Source organism: Schistocerca gregaria, chromosome 7 (genome assembly GCF_023897955.1).
Source record: "Schistocerca gregaria isolate iqSchGreg1 chromosome 7, iqSchGreg1.2, whole genome shotgun sequence".
Classification (NCBI taxonomy): Eukaryota; Metazoa; Arthropoda; class Insecta; order Orthoptera; family Acrididae; genus Schistocerca; species Schistocerca gregaria.
In genome coordinates this window covers 119,173,122-119,196,110 of record NC_064926.1, presented here as the reverse complement: position 1 = coordinate 119,196,110, position 22,989 = coordinate 119,173,122, and the positions used below count along the sequence as shown (strand labels likewise).

The following is a 22,989-nucleotide window of genomic DNA, read 5'->3' as shown; positions in this document are numbered from 1 at the left end:
CCAGGGAAGTGTGATAGGGCTAGTCTTGTTCTCTGTATACGTAGGTGACATGATGGATGGGGCAGCAGCAGTTTACAGTGGTTTGCTGGGGACACTGTGGTGTCTGCGAGAGGGATGTCATCATTGAGTGGGTATGGTAGGATGCAGGATGACTTAGACAGAGTTTCTTGTTGGTGCAGTGAATGGAATCTTGATCCTGCTAGCATAGTATGTGGGAGAAACAATCCTGTAATGTTCAAGTGGACGATTGGTGGTGTGCTGATTGTCACAGTCACATCGATTGGTTGTCTGATCATTGTGTGTGGAGTAATGTAAAGTGGAACGAGCATGTCAGGTTGGTAATGGGAAGGGTGAATGATCGGCTTCTTTTTATTGGGAGAATTTTGGGAAAGTGTGGCTAATTTATAGAGGAGACAGTGTGTGGGACACTTGCATGACCTATCCGACTGTGCTGCTCGAATGTTTGGGATCTCTACCATGTCAAATTGGAAGAAGACATCAAGCCTCAACAGAAGCATACAGCTAGATTTGTCGCCAGTGGGTTCGATCAGTGCACAGGTGTTACAAGGGATTCTCCATGTGCCCCAATGAGAGTCTCTGGGGAGGAGGAAGATGTTTCTTCACGAAGTACTGTTAAGGAGGGTTGAAGGGTCAATGTTTGAGGCCAACTCTGGAACTGTTATGCTATTGCTGGCATACATTTTGTGTGAGGACTGCAGGGATAGGATGAGAGAGGTTACAGTTCGTACAGAGGCTTTGGGCTGTTGTTTTTGCCTTGTTATATTTGCAAGTAGAACAGGAAAGGAAATGAATACTAGCGGTTCTCCAGATGTAAACCTGCCTCAGTGTTGGCAGTAATGAAAATGTTGATTTGTCGGACCATATGAAGTGTTTCCACTGATCATCCTCCAGGTTTTGTGCTCCTGACACCATGTTTTACACTGCTTTGTGCTGGTTGTTGTCACTAATGGTTTCGGTCCATACATAAATATTCGCTTTATGGAGTTCTCGGAGGACTGTGTCGATAGATATGAGGCCGCAAAGATGGCTACTGGTCTCTGCAGTTACTTAAGCCGCCATAGTTTTGTGTTGTTTTTACACAATTCGTGTTAGTAAACAATGATCTCTGCCATTTAATTTTCATTTGTGCTCACTATTACATTTACACATTGATGCCTTTCCATATACGTTTACACATTGATATTTTTCCATTTTTTTTGTAGGTTGTCATGACTGTTGAAGCAGATGCTCTTGAAACATTCAATAAGTTGGCTGTCTTGGTTACTGATGCTCCAGCTCATTGGGCCCTCACAGTTTGCCCTCTTTGGAACTCAGTTAGGTCTTTCATTGCACATAGACCTTGGCCTTTCAGTGCAAATACAAAGTGTGCACTACTCATAAACAACCTGCAATGGTGTGTAGTCTGTACTGAACATGCATAGGCCATTGTGACATGTGCCTTACCTGCATTGTTGACCATCAAACACAACCATCCCATTACTACCACTGTTCACATTATTCTGCCTATCCCCTGTAAGTGCACTTGTTTTTTAAAAAAACTGTGGAAAAAATATCAGTTAATCTTTTGTTGCACAAAGCTTACATGTTAATTTGTTCTGCTCACTAGTTACACATTGTCGGCTCATCCTGTACCAGCTGTTACATTTCTGTGGCCTGCAGTTTGTAATTCTGCTGACTAATTTTGTGTAGATTAAATTTGAATTAGATCGATTTCACGAACAGGCATGCCTGAGGTGGGATTTGGAGTAACTCACCAGCCACCGCTTAACTTGTTCACATGATTGCTGCAGCAGTGTGCCCAAACAACTACAGCCCAAACTGAGAGGCAGTGCCTTGCAGGAATGTGAGCATTCCCCAGGTCACGGACATGTGCACAAAAATTCAAATGGTTCTGAGCACTATGGGACTTAACTGCTGAGGTCATCAGTCCCCTACAACTTAGAGCTACTTATACCTAGCTAACCTAAGGACATCACACACATCCATTCCCGAGACAGGATTCGAACCTGTGACCGTAGCAGTCATGCGGTTCCAGACTGCAGCGCCTAGAACTGCTCGGCCACACTGGCCGGCGACATGTACACAAGCTGAAACAACCTGCTCCAGATGCTCCATGATTAGAATGGCATTGGATGGAGTCATGTGGGTGCCCATTGCAGTAGCACAGATTTGCTTTTAGGTGATGCCTTCAATGGAGAACTAATTGTGGTTAGACATGGCTTGTCATGGAGAACTCTCCTTGTGTCCCAGTCCCTATGGTGGGAACACTTTTCTGCTACCAGTGCTAGCAATCAGACTTAATCCAAAATCAACACTGAACCCTGCCTGTCTCTGTTCACTCCTCCATCCAACCATAATCAACTCCCACTATCCCCTAATCACCCCTGCTAATTTTCCACATTTTTTTCTTTTTTGAATGTTACCTCACTATCATTCCCAAAATCCCTCAACATTGAAATCAACCTTAGATCTGCAGAAATAACTGCAGTCCCCACCCAAAAACTGATTCTGTCCCTATAATGCAATCTGTTGACTGGTTATGAACCCCAGGGATTACCTGGAGAGAGAGACTCTGCCAGCAGTCAGATATGTGCACCGACAAACCATGCCATAGCCACCCCATTCCTGAAATCCAGCAGGACTCAACTCCATCCTCAAGTCCTTAGATCCATCCCAAAACCTCTCCTCTGATTCTGTCTCTCTTCTCATCCCTACTATTCCTTGACCTCCTACCTGCTTCCTAAAGGCCGTAAACCCAACAACTCAAGATGTCTCATTTTGGGCGGGTAGTGTGCCCCACAGGCAGAATCTCTGCTCTCATGGACCATCACCTTCTGTCTATTACCTGTAACCTAACCTCCTACATAAATGATACCAACCATTTCCTGCAATGACTGTCCACAGTTCCGATTTCTTTACTGCTCAAGATCCTGCTCGTCACTGTTGATGTTACGTCCCTCTCACAGACATCCCCAATGCTCATGGCTTTGCCACTATTGAATGCTACCTTTCCCAATTCCCGACTCACTCAAAATCTGCAACCTTCTTCCTGATCAACGGTGATCTCACCCACTATTACTTGTCCTTTGAGGGCATCACCTACAAACAAATACGTGGTATAGCAATGGGCACATGCAAGGCACCAGTGTATGTCAACCTATTCATGGGCCATCTAAAGGAATTCTTGTAAACCAACAAGAATTCCAAACCTCTTACTTGTTCGAATTCATTGTTCATGAACTGTATCAAGGGTGAAGATACTCTATCCACAGTCCTCCAGTCCTCCAGAACACATACTCCACCATTCCCATCATCTTCTCCTCTTCAACCCAACAAATCACCTTTCTCAATGTTGACCTCTATCCCAAGGATGGCTGTGTCAGTACCTCCAGCCAATCAAACCTACCAACCACCAACAATACCTCAACTCTGACAGCCACCACCCAGTGCATACCAAATGGTCCTTTCTGTACAGCCTAGCCACTCATGGTTGTCACGTCTGTAGTGATGAGCAGACCCTGTCCAAATATGTAAAGGGTTTTATGAGGTCATCACAGAATGAAATTATTCTCCCAACTTTGCCCAAAAACAGATCTCCCATCCCCTGTCTCTCCAGACACCTACCACATACCCACTGTTCATTCATAAATGAGTACCTCTCTTGTGACTCATTACCATTTGGGCCTGGAGGAACTGAGTCACATTCTGTGTTAGGCTTTTGCCCTACCTCTTGTCCTGCCCTGGAAAAAGGAATACCCTCTACACTATCCTCTTCATCCCTCCCATGGTGGTATGCTGCCACCCACCCAATTTAGGCAATGTCCTTGTCCACTCGTACTCCACTCCTGATCCCAACCCATTGACTCATGGCTCCAGTCTCTGCAATAGACATAGATACAAGATGCATCCCATACATCCTCCAACTACCACCAACTCCAGGCCTGCCACGGTCATCTCCCCATCAAAGGTAAGGCTACCTTTGAAAGTAGCCATGTGATCTGCACTCTAAGCAGCAACCACTGTGTTGATTTCTATGTGTGCATGACAACTAACAAGCTGTCTACATGCATGAGTGGCCCCCACCAAACCGTGATCAAGAGACAGCTACACCATGCAATTGCTGAATATGTTTCTCTACACGATGTGCTTTTCTTTAATGGCTGCCTCACTACCTGCGCCAACAGGATTCTTTTTACCAACACCAACTTTTCTGAATTGCACAGGTGGGAATTCTCTGGACATCATATCTTTCATTCCCATAACCCCCCAATCTATAGTACTCCTAGATGTGCACTAGCAAAAGTGTTCTTAGCTAAAATTCAATGTCTCCTAGAAAAGCTTCAGGAAGAAGCCAAGAATAAAATTGTGATGCCAACAGGACTTGTACTTAAATGCTTTTCATTGACTGTAATAAATCAGCAAAATGTTGTGATTTAATTCAGAAATCTGTCTCTACATTAAATGTGTATTAATTTGCCAGATAAAACAGTAGATCAGTGACCTACAGTGATAATATTTTTGTATTGCACACTAATAGTTTGAAACTAACAAGTACTATTTCCACCTAGGTGTTTAGGATCATTCAGCTGTGTTTATTGAGCTCCAAAAAGCAGCTAAGTAAAGCTGCAGTAACTTAAGTGTTGTAATGTGCCCTTTAGACCACTCCAGTTTAAGCATTAGAATTTATGACAAGTTCTTAAACTTCTGTAGATGTATTCAGTGACTCTTCCCCCTCCCCCCAGAACTTGCCAAAAAAGTAAGCTGTAAACCTAAGTGGATTATAGAAGGAATAACAATCTATAGTGCCAGAAGGAGGTAGCTCCACAATGACCTAAAGTCAAACAGAATTGTTATAAAAACCATATTAAGGAATGTTGTACTGGCATCTAAAAAAAATTGTGATAATACACTCATCTTCTAACAAGAAATAAAACAAAAAAAGGGGGTCAGTTGTTCACTCAGAATTAGGAGCTAAAGTCAAACATCAAGAGATTTTTGAAAATTATATTTTAATAAATCCTGATCAGATGTCCAGTTGTTTCAATGAATTCTTGTTAAATGTGGCAAAGTGAGATGTAGATTGGCAGCTTACTAAGGCAAGGCAAATTTTATAACCAGAACAAGAATGAACTGCCCACATCTGTAATCGAGGATGTGTATGATATCATTTCACAACCTCTGTCAATTATTATAAATGAAACCTTTAAACAGGGTTGTTTTCTAAATGCATTAAATATGCTGAGATAAAACCATTATCCAAATATTTTTGAATTACTGCCCTAACCCTCACCTGCTGATCTTCTCTAAAGTGTTGGGAAAGATTGCAGAAAAACAAAATAAAAAACTCAGTACTATAAATGACAAAACTGTTAAAAACTGTTTTAATTCCAACAAGGAAAAATCACTGTAAATCCGGTCGATGAGTTTACTCTTAAGATATGCTCCACATTGGGTAAGTGTAAAAATGTGACAGGTATATTCTGTGATCTGACAAAAGCATTTGATTCTGGGAACCTCTCCTTACTTCTAAATAAATTACTAATATACGGAATCATGGACAGTGCTTTACAGTGGTTCAATTCACATTCAGCAGATCGAAAACAAAGGGTAATTGTAACTTCAAATTGAAGCAGTTACTCTTCAAACTGGAAAACAATTTCTTGCAGAGTCCCACAAGCTGCAGTAGTGGGTGACTATGAGTTCCTTTCCTTCATTCAATTATATTTCCTGATAATACATAAGTTATAATTGAAAATGAGTTGCCTCGAGGAATTCCAGAAATTGTTAAAAGTACTTTATAAAATCTTGAATCTTGGTTCCATCAAAATTGACTAAAACTAAATGTAACTAAAACCAAAATAATGTAGTTTGAGACTAAATCATTAGAACAGAGTGAAATAAAAATGATGTTCAGTGATGAGGATATCACAGAAGCAAAATTGTAAAGTTCTTAGGCCTAAATCTTGACAAAAATTTAAATTGAGAGGCACACACAAATAGGAAGTGAATAAAGTAAATAGTTTAGCATTTTCAGCATGTGTTTTGTCTGGTGCCACAAATACAGCCACCATGTTGTTGTTGTTGTTGTGGTCTTCAGTCCTGAGACTGGTTTGATGCAGCTCTCAATGCTACTCTATCCTGTGCAAGCTTCTTCATCTCCCAGTACCTACTGCAACCTACATCCTTCTGAATCTGCTTAGTGTACTCATCTCTCGGTCTCCCTCTACGATTTTTACCCTCCACACTGCCCTCCAATGCTAAATTTGTGATCCCTTGATGCCTCAAAACATGTCCTACCAACCGATCCCTTCTTCTAGTCAAGTTGTGCCACAAACTTCTCTTCTCCCCAATCCTATTCAATACCTCCTCATTAGTTACGTGATCTATCCACCTTATCTTCAGTATTCTTCTGTAGCACCACATTTCGAAAGCTTCTATTCTCTTCTTGTCCAAACTAGTTATCGTCCATGTTTCACTTCCATACATGGCTACACTCCAAACAAATATTTTCAGAAATGACTTCCTGACACTTAAATCTATATTCGATGTTAACAAATTTCTCTTCTTCAGAAACGCTTTCCTTGCCATTGCCAGTCTACATTTTATATCCTCTCTACTTCGACCATCATCATTTATTTTACTTCCTAAATAGCAAAACTCCTTTACTACTTTAAGTGTCTCATTTCCTAATCTAATTCCCTCAGCAGCACCGGATTTAATTGGACTACATTCCATTATCCTCGTTTTGCTTTTGTTGATGTTCATCTTATATCCTCCTTTCAAGACACTGTCCATTCCGTTCAACTGCTCCTCCAAGTCCTTTGCCGTCTCTGACAGAATTACAATGTCATCGGCGAACCTCAAAGTTTTTACTTCGTCTCCATGAATTTTAATACCTACTCCAAATTTTTCTTTTGTTTCCTTTACTGCTTGCTCAATATACAGATTGAATAACATCGGGGAGAGGCTACAACCCTGTCTCACTCCTTTCCCAACCACTGCTTCCCTTTCATGCCCCTCGACTCTTATGACTGCCATCTGGTTTCTGTACAAATTGTAAATAGCCTTTCGCTCCCTGTATTTTACCCCTGCCACCTTTAGAATTTGAAAAAGAGTAATCCAGTCAACATTGTCAAAAGCTTTCTCTAAGTCTACAAATGCTAGAAACGTAGGTTTGCCTTTTCTTAATCTTTCTTCTAAGATAAGTCGTAAGGTCAGTATTGCCTCACGTGTTCCAACATTTTGACGGAATCCAAACTGATCCTCCCCGAGGACCGCATCTACCAGTTTTTCCATTCGTCTGTAAAGAATTCGCGTTAGTATTTTGCAGCTATGACTTACTAAATTGATAGTTCGGTAATTTTCACATCTGTCAGCACCTGCTTTCTTTGGGATTGGAATTATTACATTCTTCTTGAAGTCTGAGGGTATTTCGCCTGTCTCATACATCTTGCTCACCAGCTGGTAGAGTTTTGTCATGACTGGCTCTCCCAAGGCCGTCAGTAGTTCTAATGGAAAGTCAATTGCTCCTTTGATAATAATTACGACAGTCTAGATCACAAGGCATATTTATATTAAGTTGACCAGTTTGAATCATTACATAATCATCTTCAGACCTATAGCCATTTTGATGGACAATAGCTGTGTATGGAGTTGGAACTGTTGAATGTCCATGGTCTACTAAACAGTTGGCACATTTATTCAGAGGTGATCGGTTTTGATCATAACATAATCGTCTTCAGACCTACAGCCATTGCGACGGACAGTGGTTGTGTGCATAGGAGCAGCCACTGAATGACAGTAGTCAGCAGTGCAGTTGACTACCATCATTCAATGTTTCCTACTCTGTACATGGACATTGTCCATCAAAATGACTGTAGGTCTGAAGATGATCATGTAACAATCGAAACCAGTCACCTTTTAATGAATGTACGTTGCGATCTAGACCGTCATAATTATTTTCAAAGATTATAATTGGATAACTGATAACTCCAATACTGTTTTCAAAAGTAACCCCACTGGTCATAATGACGTCAAATTGCAACAGAATATTATCAGAGAAGGGAGAAAATGTATGGGAGAAGAAAAATAAATAGTTACAAAATGTAGCAAAGATGGTGCTGTAAACATCATAATTTAATAGAGGTTGACTACAAATGACAAATGAGTCATACAGCAATGCCTAAGTTGTACATTCAACGTTAAACAAACTGTACTACTCAGTGTGCATTGGTGTACAGGTGTGATACTGTTAGTTACATAAGCCCATTCACCACGGCAAGGTCATATCACATTGGATGGGAAAAATCAGTTTTTTATTGTCCTGAGGCCAAAAACCACATAAAAAGCATCACTCACAACAGTTTTTAATTATCCTGAGGCTAAAAACTGCATAAAAAGCATCAATCACATCAGTTTTTAATTCTCATGAGGCCAAAAACCACATAAAAAGTATCAATCGAAATGAGATTGGATCATTAATTTTCGTGTAACTGGCACAAAACATGTTCAATATGCTGTCTACCATCTTCTGCAACGAGTTGAAGTCGAGAATCAGCATGTTCCACAACCGATCAAAGTGTTCCTGCGGTCATGTTCAGAATGTGCTGTGCAATGCATGCCTTCAATGCAGCTACGTTTGCTTTCAGAACACTGAACACAACATCTTTTAGATAGCCCCACAGCCAGAAGTCACATGGATTAAGATCAGGTGATCCGGACGGCCAGGTTGGGGAAATGGCGGCTGATAATTCTAGCATTTCCGAAATGGCGCTTCAGCAGCTGCGTAACTGGATTTGCAAAGTGCAGAGGTGCACCATCTTGCATAAAAATGATCCCATCCACACTGTTGGAGAGCTGGAATGACGTGGTTTGCACAAAAGAAACCCATAGTGCTTACCAGTGACTGTACAGGTAACAGGTCCAGAAGCACCTGTCTCTTCAAAAAAATATGGCCCTTGATAAGTGATGCCGTAAACCTACACCACACAGTGATCTTTTCAGGATGAAGTGGTACTGGTTGATTTGTGTGTGGATTTTCCATTGCCCATATTTGACAATTCTGTCAGATGGAAGTGGGCTTCATCTGTCCCCAAAATCTTCCATGGCCAATCATTATCCACTTCCAAGAGAGCAAGAAATTCTAAAGCAAAGGTCTCTCTCTTGCCGGCAGATCAACAGGAAGCAACTCATGCACATGGGTAATTTTTAATGGTTAGCAAAGAACAATGTTTCGTAGGATTTTACGCACCTTGCTCATCAGTATGTCCAATGTTTGGGCATTACACGTTTGCTCACCACCATTCGTCTCCTTCTCCGTTGCTGTGGCCACTGCTTCCACTGACGTCGAATCAATTCATTCCCTTCCTCTACCACGTTGCACACCAAAAGTACTCGTCTTTTGGAATTTCAGAATCATTTTCTCCAGACACACGGCAGTTATCAGATGAACTCCTTTTTTCAAACCCATCAGTGTTGGGAACTTCTGCAGAGCAATGTGCGCACAGTCATCATTCTTGTAATTTAGCTTTACAAGCAGAGCGCAATCCTGCATTGACACAGTCACGGCGAACATCGCAGGCACAAAAGGAGGAAAAGCTGCTTACCGGCATGTTTTTACTAACTTCAATGGGTCATGTGCTAGACAGGTGTTTTCATCTGCTTATTCTGACACATACAGTGTCATCTATTGATCAATTTTCACACTATTTTTTTCTTGTGCCGTACGTTTTCCCCCTTCACCGATAATATTCCGTTGCAATTTGACGTCATTCTGACCAGTGGTGTTATTTCTTCAGCAGTTTGAAAGTTTAATTATAATCGCCCTATATATGAGGCGTTGTTTTTCTTGTATAAAAAACAACACGCACTTGACCCTTACACTTCTGTTTCCACCACAACTACAGCACTCACCCACCATAGGTACAATTTTAAACTTGTCACAAACCATTTAAAACTCTATGCCCAGACACCAGGATATATTAGATGAAAAATTTACAATAAAATAAAAGGTAAAGATTGTTCTTCAATTTTCTGGCAGAAAATTCTTATTAGTGTATTGAAGAATTCATTGGAAACAGGTTCACAGTTTGAACAATGAACTTATGTGTCTTCAATTTTTGGATACTGAAAATTATAGTAAGTATTTTTGTTGTTGTTTCTCAGAACTGTATGTAAAATAATGTGAACATTTGTATTTTCTCTTATAAAATATTAGTATTGCAAATCTTGAAATGTCTCCTATACATGAAATAGAATGATTTGAAGACTGAGATGGATAAATCACATAATTTCTGGCTTGTACGGTTTTGTAACCTGTCTGTGCCCAACAGAACACTGTGAAATATGATTGTAGTAGGCTCTTTTGAATGCTGTGTTCTGTTTTGCTGATAAATAATTTGTAACATCAATAAATATGTTGCTGTACAAGGTGATTTCAGATTCAGTTTTGGTTGTTGTTGTTGTTGCTGCTGCTGCTTCTGCAGTCTTAAGTTCAAAGACTGGCTTTTGCAGTTATCCATGCTAGTCAATCCTGCACAAGCCTCATCATCTCTAAATAACTGCTGCAACCTACATACATTTGAACATGCTTGGTCTTCTCTGCAGTTTTTATTCCCACACTTCCTCCATTATCAAATTGATGATTCTTTCAAGCCTCCGGGTGTGTCCTATCAGACAGTCCCTTCTTTTAGTCAGGTTGTGCCATATTTTTTTTCTCCAATTCAGTTCAGCATCTCCTCATTAGTTGCTCTGTTCACTCATCTACAGCATTAGCACCACATTTCAAAAGCTTCTACTGTCTTCTTGTCTAAATTACTTACCATTCATATTACACTCCATAAAATATTTAAAAAATATTTCCTAGCACTTAAATTTGTATTCAGAGTTTATAAATTCTTCATTTTTGTAAATGCCTTTCATGCTCTAGTCAGTCTTTATTTTACATTCTTTTTACTTTGGCCATGTTCAGTTATTTTTAAGCCCAAATAGTTGAACACTTCTCCTTACGTAATTAAACAACATTCAGCTACCCTTGATTTAATTTTGCTGATGTTAATGTTATATCCTCTTTTCAAATGCTATCGATTTAATTGCTCTTCCAAATCCTTTGCTACCTGAGATAGAATTATAATGTTATCTGCAACCCTCAAAGTTTTTATTTCTTCACTTTGAACTTTAATTTCTCCTTTGTTTCCTTTGCTACTTGCTCAGTGATGGACAGAATAATACTGGAGACAGGCTACTGCCCTGTCTCATTCCCTTCTCAACCACTGCCTGCCTTTCATATGGTTCCAATCACGTATTTTTGCATAAGTTCTAAATAAGTTTTCACTCCATTTATTTTATCCCTGCTATCCTAATAATTTCAAAGAATGTATTCCAGTCAGTATTGTCATAAGCTTTCTGTAAAGCTACAAATACTATAAAGGTAGTTTAATTTTTTTAAAACTTATCATCTAAAATAAGTCCTAGGGTCGCTATTGCCACACATGTTTGTACATTCCTCTGGAACACAAAATTTGCATGAGTATTTTGTAACCATGACTTATTAGACTCATAGTTCAGTAAAATTCAAACCTATCAGGACCTGCCTTCTTTGTTTTGTTTACATGAAACAGTTAAATGTTAATTACTACTTTTTATTATTTGGGTGTGCACTATGAAGGATATAACAAAGATATCAAGCCTGATTCATACAGTATGAGAAAGGCAGGGGCTTTATCTTTTTTACTCTCCCCGTGGCAGCCTGTCTACCTGCTAAGTGTAGCTCGCTTTCTCATTCTTTGCACCTCTTCTAAGATTCACTAGTACATACAAAATGTGCTTTCAAAAAGATTTTGTATATGCGGATCACTTATTGGGAACATATTGTGTAGTGGTTATGAGCCATTATGCTGCATGTATTGTCCTCCAAACATTATATATAGCAAGTGTATTATTATTGAGAGCTGTTTATTTGAAGTGATTACTGTTCATTTTTTTTTTTTTCAGGGTAATTGATTCACTGAGTGATGTCTGGCGGAGAAAGTACTTTTTGCTTGGAAATAAGCAAAGAGGGAAAGAGGAAAGAGACTGGAAAGCAGCTTGTCTGAGAACACTAAAGTTGCGCACTGCTATTTCCAATGGCTCAGCATATCATCATCATAATGTGAGAGCAATCTGTTTAAGCTCAGACCAAATAACTGGATTAGACTGTTGTAAGGACTTGTTAGTTGCTTGTAAGTAGTAATAATTGTATTTGATGCATGTAGTACTAAGAATTATTATTGTTTCATGCCTTTGTGTTATTGGCATTGAAAGGTAATTAATATTCATTTGTAAACATAACTGTATAGTCATATATTAAAAACAAAGATTCCAAGACCCACCAAGCGGGAAAACGCTGGCAGACAGGCACAAGAACAAAACACACAAACCCACACACAGAATTACTAGCTTTCGCAACCGATGGTTGCTTCTTCAGGAAGGAGAGGGAAAGACGAAAGGATGTGGGTTTTAAGGGAGAGGGTAAGGAGTCATTCCAATCCCGGGAGCGGAAAGACTGTATAGTCACCTGTAGAAGTTAGGGAGATTATGTTGTAGTGTTAATAGTTGACAAAATTATTGTAGTGTCAACACTTAAAAATAATCTTGGAATACACACCACCACCACCACCACCACCACCACCACCACCACCACTGCTGCCACCACCACCACCACCACCACCACATCTGCACATATGCGCACACATGGGCCCACGTATGGCCTCTCTTCCCTCTCATGCTTGGAAGTGCGCACGCACACACACAGACACACATAACAAACACGTACATACATGTGTAGTCATATTTTCTTCCCAGATATGTAGTAATTTTATTAATAACTGGAATTTTTTATGCTACAAAACATGTAATAAAATCATTTCCATTCTACGTAAAAATAAAATTATTTCTGTATCTGATTTTTTGAAAGTTTTTTCTATGCAGTAATCAAATTTTTATGTTGTGATGTTGCTGACTCCAAATAATAAGCTTACAAAATAATCTTTTTTCTGGAGAATCTGAAATGTAGTGGCAATTGAAAGTGTGTCTTGAGTGAACATGACAGGCAGTCATTGAAGAGGATTGTAACAAAAACAGGACAATGACAGCTGCAAAAGTCACTGGAGAACTAAATGTCAACAAAAAACAACATGAAGGCAGCTTTGTAAGCTAGGAATTCCAAAGTGAGCAGGAATTCCAGCTCACACTGTAACCAAATGCTCATAACAGGATAATGTTGTGCTGAAGCCATAAAACTAGGACTGTGGAGCAATTAAAGAAATTCATTTGGATAGATGAGTCTTGTTTCACACCTATTCCACCATCTGGCTGATTTTACATCCCATGAGTGAAGCATTGTAGGGGGTTCAATGATGATCTGGGCAGCCATGTCATGGTATTCCTCGAGCATTGTGGTTACTCTGCAAAGTCGCCTTACTGCCAAGGATTATGTGACCATTTTTGCACATCAGATCAATTGTAATCATACAGTGTTTGTTCCCCAATGATGGTGCTGTGTTCCAGGATGACAGGGCTCCTATTCACACAGCTCATGTTGTCCAGAGGTGGTTTTGTGAGCACGAGGATGAATTATTGCATCTCACCTGGCCACCACAAGTACCAGATCACAATATTATTGAGCCTTTGTGGCCTGCTGTGCAGAGAAGGATGCACAATTGCTCTCCACATCCGTCTTTGTTACCTGAACTTGCCACTACTTTGTAGGAAGAATGGCATAAGATTTCCTTTAAAACCATACGGGACCTGTATTTACTTACTGTGAGATGACTGGAAACTGTTTTGAGCGCCAATAGGTTCCCTACACCATACTGGGCTTGGTAATTTCTTGTGCTTCTGGCATTTGCATAGTTTTGCCCACTCCTGTGTTTAGATTCCAAGGTACAGCCCCCATTTTAGTCAACGCTATATGTTTTGTGGATAGTACTTGACCACACATGATGTGGAAGGTACACCCCTTTTGTGAAGAATGCCAGGCATGTCTACTTCCTCATGGTTATCTGATGTGTTTAGGATACAGTTGGTAAGCATCTTGTTGGTTGCAGCCCCCCAGCAACCAAAGGTGATGTCTCGTGGAACCACAGAAACTGTACAGATAACGATTCTTCAGGAACACATATAGGCACACTCTGACCCTATATGCCATGATACTTGAAAAACCTGATAGCAACATATGCAGCCCTCACAATGTGGTGAAAGCTCAAAATCAATGATCAAGTACAGTTCTGCTGTCCTAATCACTTGTGTATCATCAAGTACATAATCTGAGAAAGAAAGTGAATTTTAGTGACACATATCCCTCCTGTTGATGCAGTTTCACTGACATTGTTGTAGTTTGAGATCACATATATCCAGTAATGATCAGCTCTCTGGGATTGAACCACAAATACATGCAAAATATATTAGATAATGGTCCAATATTCTACAAGTAATATACCTTTTTTTATAACTGTCCTCTTTGATGAGCACTACATAATAGCTTACCTGCAATAATGTTGATGACTTCGTGTGCAATGTTTGGGTGTTTATGAAATAGTCGCATATATTGGGTTGGCGCATAATTTCATAGCCTTTTCCCACAAGTTTAATAAACACAACAGATGCACATTACAGAGACTTTAGTCATTAATAACGTATTCTCCTTCACTATTTACAACAGTCTGCCATTGCTGGAGTAACTTCTTGATTCCGTGACAGTAGAAATCACTTGATTTTGAGGCGAAGAACTTATTGAGGTGTTTGGAGTGCATTTTCATCCAGAAAGGAAGTTTGTGAGCAGGTGAATAAGGTGGTTGCAGAAATACTTCCCAACCCAACTCCAGTATAGCAGAATTAGACTGGGTGTTATCACGACGTAGCATCAATTCATGCAGTCTTCTTGGTTGTTGTTCTTGGATTGCTCCTGCAAGACATCTCAGTTGTTGACCTGTTTACACCTCAGGTAGATGATTCATAGTGTATCACACCATCACTGTTCCACCAGTTGCATAACATTATCTTTTGTGGAAGCGCGCAGGTCTTTGTACAGGGAGCTGCTGCTTTGTTTGGGCTCAAGCATTCATTTCTTTTCGTTATGTTAGCCTAAAGACACAATTTCTCTTCACCAGAAACAATACAGGATAGGAATGGTCATCATTGTTCATGAGCCATTTGATGACAAGCAAGCAGAGATGCACATATGGTCAGCTGCTGATTTTTGTGATTTTGGCTTAGAGCCTGCGGTACCCGTACACCTGATTTTTGAACCTTCCTCATTGCTTGCAAATGTGACACGATGGAGGGATGATTACTGTTCATCACATTTGCCATTCTCGAATACACTGACATGCATAATTGTGGATTAATGCGTTTGAACAGTCACCAATGTCAAAACTATCCTTCTTAAAATGAGAAAACCATTTTCTTCCCATGTTCTGTCCAATTATCCACATACATGGCAAAATATTTGTGGCTGCTCCCGCTGCTATCACCCCTCTATTGAACTCAAGTAGAAGAATGTGTCAGAAATGTTCTGATTTCTTCACTTAGTGCTCCATTTTCTAGTGTCCACAAATCCACTCACTGTCTCCAAATGACAATATGTAATCTCAAATAACAACAGTGAACCCTACAAATAAAAAAAAAAAATGAGAGTTGATAAATAAACTCATAGTAACTGGAATAACAACATGAAAAACAAACACTGTGAACCTATGCACCAACCTAATACAGTCTGGAAAAGACATTTTTGGGACTGTACACCTGCTTATCTGAGTGGTAATGTATTTGCCTAGCATACAGCGAGCCTGGGTTTGATTCCCCGCCAGATTGGAGATTTCCTCCTCTTGTGGACTGGGCGTTGTGTCATCGTCATTGTCATCTCGTCATCACCAACATGCAAGTCACTCAATGTGGTGTTACCTGAAATAAGGCTTGCAACTCAGTGGCCGAAATTCTCTGGGTGGGGCCTTGAGGCCATCAATGCCATACAATCATTTCATTTTCATTTTTGGAACTGTAAACATGAAGCAATAATCCTGGCAATTTTTGTGGTGAAACTGACATAATTTATCATGTGAAGAGAGCTAAGCACTCCATCTTCAGGCCATGAGTGGCCTACCAGGACTGTCCGACCATCGTGTCATCCTCAGTGGAGGATGCGGATAGGAAGGGCATGGGGTCAGCACACCTCTCTCCCGGTCATTATGATGGTATTCTTGACTGAAGCCACTACAATTCGGTTGAGTAGCTCCTCAATTGGCATCACGAGGCTGAGTGCACCTCGAAAAATGACAACAGCGCATGGCAGCCCGGATGGTCACCCATCCAAGTGCCGACCACACCCGACAGCGCTTAACTTCGGTGATCTCAGGGGAACCGGTGTATCCACTGCGGCAAGGCCGTTTGAAGAGTGCTACGATCTACCTAAATGAAGACTTTCATGCATTGAATTTTGTTAAATGCAAGAATTCAAAGTCCTCAAATGAGGATTGGAAACGGGTATCATAAGGCTTACAACTGATGGTTTTTTCCCTGATCCTACTAACATGATTGTTGGTAGAACTATAGAGTTTTGTTTATGTGAGTTTAAGAACAAAAGGAAATCTAAAGGAAGTTGTTTTTGTTCATTTAAAACTCGGTCATAAAATTATTTATTTCTAGAATTTCTGGTAAAGTCATTTCCTGCCTGACGTGATCAATCAGAATGTAGTAACAGTTTTAGAAACAGGACCAACGGAATGTGGAACAGCTAGGCAAGATTCAGAGGAAAAACACCTTTCACCTTTAGTTTATGCACTTTATTTAAACAAGACTCAAAATTTTTCAGTAAGAAGACATTTCCATCATTTTAAGAAATATTATAACAAAGCTTAACGGATTTAAATAAAGACACATAGCATAAACAACAGGCCTACTATAATCAACTGCTGGTCAGAATTCCCCCTTATGCTCTTAGGAACCGAGAACATTGGTGATGTATTTGGGGAAAGTAGGTCTTATGACCTCTTCACGCAACATGCAGTCTATCTTGGGGGGGGGGGGGGGGGGGGGGGGGGGGGGGGTTTACCTGTAAGGTGACTGATGAACCAGAACATCATCAGTTAATCAGATTTTGTACTGATATTATTATTCATGTAAAGTCTATTGGTGAGGACTTACGGAAACTTATCGAGCACCCATGACGTTTAATCCCTTTGTTGTGGCTCCAAATGATTCAGCACATAACATGCTGAACTGTGAATAAAGATTCTGATTAATTTCAGTGGTTAGAACTGGTTTCTCCTTTACTCTATATATTCAATCAATGCTACCTTGCTTTTTCTGTCTCCCTTCTCAACTTATTATTTAGCCTTTTATTCATAGTGTGATGTTTCTTGTTTCCTTTGTTTTTATATTTTCTTGTTTCTTCAATTTTCTTTATCAACCCCATTCTCACTCATGGTGTCTTTGTTGTGTTTTGTCAAAAGTACTTAATTTCTTGTTCTGCTGTTTTGGTTATCACACTTTTCATTTTTGTCCGTCTTTCGTCTACTTCTTAATTACTTCTTTTGCTTTTGTTTATAGTTTTGACTATTTTTTCTCCCAATGTTTTCATTCCTTCTTCTATATCTTTGTAAGTTCCATATCTCAATTTTGTATGTTTGCTTTACATTTTTCAGCGTTATGCTCTTTTGCTTTGTGGCTAATATGTGATTGCTTTTAATATCTGCTACTTGCAGTCTGTAAGAGTTTTTTCTCTGCTTTCCTGTATCTATTATTCACAAAAATATAATCTATTTAGTATCTCATTTTGTCTCCTGTTAAGATCCATCTATAGCATTTTCTTTTGTGGTTAGCAAACGATGCATTAGTGATGAATATTTGCTTTGTCTCAAAAAATTGAGTCAACCTTTATCCTCCCCCATTTTGTATTTCCAGTTCATATTTTTCCCCGATACTCCATTCACTACTGAGCGAGGTGGTGCAGTGGTTAGCACACTAGACTCGCATTCAGGACGACGACGGTTCAGTCCCGTCTCCGGTCCCTCATAGTGTCTGCACTTCACCAAATGCCACCTCCTTGCAAGTCTGCCATTGTACATTTCACTGGAGCGTCATAGCATTGAAAACAGTGAACTCCTGGTAGTTCAAATGGTTCTGAGCACAATGGGACTTAACATCTGAGGTCATCAGTCCCCTAGACTTAAAACTACTTAAACCTAACCAACCTAAGGACATCACACACATCCATGCCCGAGGCAGGATTCAAACCTGCGATGTTAGCAGCAGCGGCGTTCTAGACTGGAGCGCCTAGAACCGCTTGGCCACAGCGGCCAGCGAACTCCTGGTGGTACCTTTGTAATTGTTCAGAACATATTCATTATCCAGAATGTTGAGTGCATAAATTTCAAGTTCTTCTAATGTTTACTGTATGCATCCCTTGTCTGCTCTGTGTAATTTTTTATATTTCTTTGTAGGCGTTCAACATAGTGTATGCATTCAGCCAAGAGCCCACCAAAAGCGGTGTTATTACTTTGGAGACATGAATATTCTATGAATGTAGTTTCAAAATCCGTTCCAGTATGTCATGTAAATATGTTTTCACAATTACTCCACTTAATTTGTTATGCTCTCAGACTTACAAAGATATTCTATTATCAATACTGTCTTGTAACTGAACTACAAGTGGTTTTTCTGTGTGGAAGCATACAAGGGTCACTCAATAAAAATAAAAATAAAAAAATTACACACTATTTTTTTTAAAGCCATCTTTTATTCTACATGTTTGAAAGCTTTACAATGTGTGGATACATCCTTTAGGAACAATATTTTCATTTCTCCACATAATTTCCATCACTCTCAACTGCCTTATGCCATCTTGGAACCAGTACCTGTATACCCACACGGTAAAATTCTGGTCCAACCCTTTGGAGCCACTGTTTGGCAGCGTGCACAGGGGAGTCATCATCTTCGAACCTTGTTCCACGAAGAGAGTCTTTCAGTTTCCCAAAGAGATGATAGTCACATGGACCCAGGTCAGGACTGTAAGGCGGGTTTTTCAGTGTTGTCCATCTGAGTTTTGTGATCACTTCCATGATTTTTGACTGACATGTGGCCGTGCATTGTCGTGCAACAGCAAAACATCCTGCTTTTGCCGATGTGGTTGAACACGACTCAGTAAATCTTGAAGTTTCTTCAGTGTCGTCACATATGCATCAGGATGTATGGTGATTCCACTTGGTATGGTGTCCACCAGCAAGAGTCCTTTGTTCTCGGAACACCGTAGCCATAACTTTTCCAACAGAAGGTGTGGTTTTGAATTTTTTTTCTTGGATGAATTTGCATGATGCCACTCCATTGATTGCCTCTTCGTCTCTAGTGAAAAATGATAGAACCTTATTTTCATCACCTGTCACAATTTTTCCAAGATCATCTCCACCATTCTCATACTGTTCCAAAAGTTCACTGCATACCCGAATGAGATTTTCACTCTGCAGCGGAGTGTGCGCTGATATGAAACTTCCTGGCAGATTAAAACTGTGTGCCCGACCGAGACTCGAACTCGGGACCTTTGCCTTTCGCGGGCAAGTGCTCTACCAACTGAGCTACCGAAGCACGACTCACGTCCGGTACTCACAGCTTTACTTCTGCCAGTATCCGTCTCCTACCTTCCAAACTTTACAGAAGCTCTTCTGCGAACCTTGCAGAGGTCCCGAGTTCGAGTCTCGGTCGGGCACACAGTTTTAATGTGCCAGGAAGTTTCATATCAGCGCACACTCTGCTGCAGAGTGAAAATCTCATTCTGGAACCATCCCCCCGGCTGTGGCTAAGCCATGTCTCCGCAGTATCCTTTCTTTCAGGAGTGTTAGTTCTGCAAGGTTCGCAGAAGAGCTTCTGTAAAGTTTGGAAGGTAGGAGACGGATACTGGCAGAAGTAAAGCTGTGAGTACCGCACGTGAGTCATGCTTCGGTAGCTTAATTGGTAGGGCACTTGCCCGCGAAAGGCAAAGGTCCCGAGTTCGAGTCTCGGTCGGGCACACAGTTTTAATCTGCCAGGAAGTTTCATATCAGCGCACACTCCGCTGCAGAGTGAAAATCTCATTCTGGAAACATCCCCCAGGCTGTGGCTAAGCCATGTCTCCGCAGTATCCTTTCTTTCAGGAGTGCTAGTTCTGCAAGGTTCGCATAAGAGCTTCTGTAAAGTTTAGAAGGTAGGAAATGGATACTGGCAGAAGTAAAGCTGTGAGTACCGGACGTGAGTCGTGCTTCGGTAGCTCAGTTGGTAGAGCACTTGCCCGCGAAAGGCAAAGGTCCCGAGTTCGAGTCTCGGTCGGGCACACAGTTTTAATTTGCCAGGAAGTTTCATATCAGCGCACACTCCGCTGCAGAGTGAAAATCTCATTCTGGAAACACCCCCCAGGCTGTGGCTAAGCCATGTCTCCGCAGTATCCTTTCTTTCAGGAGTGTTAGTTCTGCAAGGTTCGCAGAAGAGCTTCTGTAAAGTTTGTAAGGTAGGAGACGGATACTGGCAGAAGTAAAGCTGTGAGTACCGGACGTGAGTCGTGCTTTGGTAGCTCAGTTGGTAGAGCACTTGCCCGCGAAAGGCAAAGGTCCCGAGTTCGAGTCTCGGTCGGGCACACAGTTTTAATCTGCCAGGAAGTTTCATATCAGCGCACACTCCACTGCAGAGTGAAAATCTCATTCTGGAAACATCCCCCAGGCTGTGGCTAAGCCATGTCTCCGCAGTATCCTTTCTTTCAGGAGTGCTAGTTCTGCAAGGTTCGCAGAAGAGCTTCTGTAAAGTTTGGAAGGTAGGAGACGGATACTGGCAGAAGTAAAGCTGTGAGTACCGGATGTGAGTCGTGCTTCGGTAGCTCAGTTGGTAGAGCACTTGCCCGCGAAAGGCAAAGGTCTCGAGTTCGAGTCTCGGTCGGGCACACAGTTTTAATCTGCCAGGAAGTTTCATATCAGCGCACACTCCGCTGCAGAGTGAAAATCTCATTCTGGAAACATCCCCCAGGCTGTAGCTAAGCCATGTCTCCGCAGTATCCTTTCTTTCAGGAGTGCTAGTTCTGCAAGGTTCGCAGAAGAGCTTCTGTAAAGTTTGGAAGGTAGGAGACGGATACTGGCAGAAGTAAAGCTGTGAGTACCGGACGTGAGTCGTGCTTCGGTAGCTCAGTTGGTAGAGCACTTGCCCACGAAAGGCAAAGGTCCCGAGTTCGAGTCTCGGTCGGGCACACAGTTTTAATCTGCCAGAAAGCTTCACTGCATACCGTTTTTCTTGTTTCTTTGTGACCCACTGTCAACATCCTGGGAGCTCACCTGGCACAAACCTTTTATAACGCCAACACTTTCAGTATTTTGCAAACACTTCCTTCCCCTATCCCAACGTAGCGTGACAATTCGTTCACTGTGATGCGTGAACAGTCACCAGTTCGTTAACTCTCTGCACATTGTCTGGAGTGTGTGCAGCACGAGGCCTGCCGCTGTGAGGACAATCCTCAATATTGCCGTGCCTGCTTTCATCACGTAACCTGCTTGCCCACTGACTAACTGTACTGCGATTGGCAGCAGCATCTCCATACACCTTTTTCAACCCCTGGTGGATGTTTCCCACTGTCTTGTTTTCACAGCACAGGAATTCTATGACAGCACGTTGCTTCTGACGAACGTCAAGTGTAGCAGCCATCTGGAAGACATGCTGTGATGGCACAATTCGTGGGAACAGGTTGAACTAAGTTTGAAAACAAGCAGAAGGATGTATCTACACACTGTAAAACTTTCATTTTCACACATTCAGAATGAAAACTGTATTTTTACAAAAATTGTGTGCATTTCTTTTGGAGTGCCCCTCATATTTTGAGTTTGCTGTTGTGAAAATATTTTGCTGTTTTATCAGATACATGACTATAATAAAACATGGGCATATACATATTTTATTTATCAATGTTATAAAACTGTACTCTGTTCATACTTGGTCATGTGCACCAAATGTTGTAGTTTCTCTTTTCTCTTTTTGTTCGTAATGTCACCTAAATGATTCCATATCATATGTTTATTGTTGTTTGTTTTAAGACATTAAGTTCCTTTTTATTTCACCCAAACAAATAGTCGTGCATGTTAGCACTCCGCTTTGGGGTTTGGGGGACACTGGTCTGGGATCAAATCTGCATGAGGGCCGGTGTGTTGGCAGTTTTGGGTATTGCCCTTAGATGGTTTCCCAAACCTAACTGGGTGAATAATGGGCTGGTACGCATGTCCCACCTCAGTTACATGATTCACAAACATTCAGAAAGCATTCACACACTTTCACATGGATAAAACTAGACACAGACAGATGAGGTACAAATTGTGTCATGGAGAGACAGGGGGGGGGGGGGGGGGGGGGGTGGCAGCAGGAACATAACACTAACTTTGCCAAATTCAATAAAACATGATGACCCTGTGAAGATACTTGACAAATGCCAGGAAAAAGAAAAAGAAGCAGTGTGGTATATTTATATCATTTTCAGTTAGTGGCGATTTAAGTATCCTAGTAATCATAGCATGAAAATATGCATTTTTATGTTGTTACAGATGGCATTGATAGTTGTGGTTTTTCTGTAAATTGGAATTTCATATTTACCTCTGATTGTGGTTAATGTCAAATCTAAGAAATTGATACTATCATTTGCTTATGTTTTTAAGGTGTTACGTACAAAAGTTTCATATAGGAAACGCAAATGGATGAGCATGCTATTGTCCACCTTGCTTCTCCTATGTCCTTAGTTCCCTGTCCACCACCCATTCCCTTTTGCTGTGATCCTCTCTGGCCTATATAAAGAGCACATGGCAGTGATTTCATATCACTCTCTTTTACTATGTGATAGGATAGTGCAAGCATTACAGACATATTTTTTACCACTTTCACGGTGTTCAGTATGCATATGACAAGAGTTCGCATACCATGACAAAACTGTATGTGGATTGT

The 22,989-nt window shown here is 40.8% G+C and overlaps 1 protein-coding gene across 5 annotated transcripts in view; it reads left to right on the top strand.

Moving 5' to 3' along the window:
* LOC126282208 (F-box/WD repeat-containing protein 2-like) overlaps positions 1–22,989 on the top strand; it is a 119,547-nt gene that overhangs the window by 50,119 nt on the left and 46,439 nt on the right. For all 5 annotated transcript variants that reach the window (XR_007551350.1, XM_049981754.1, XM_049981757.1 and 2 more), the window contains one exon: positions 12,013–12,239. Coding sequence is in view for 4 of the 5 variants with exons in the window: in XM_049981754.1 (XP_049837711.1) it covers positions 12,013–12,239 (227 nt within the window). In the remaining variant the exon portion in view is untranslated. The remainder of the gene's footprint in view (positions 1–12,012; positions 12,240–22,989) is intronic.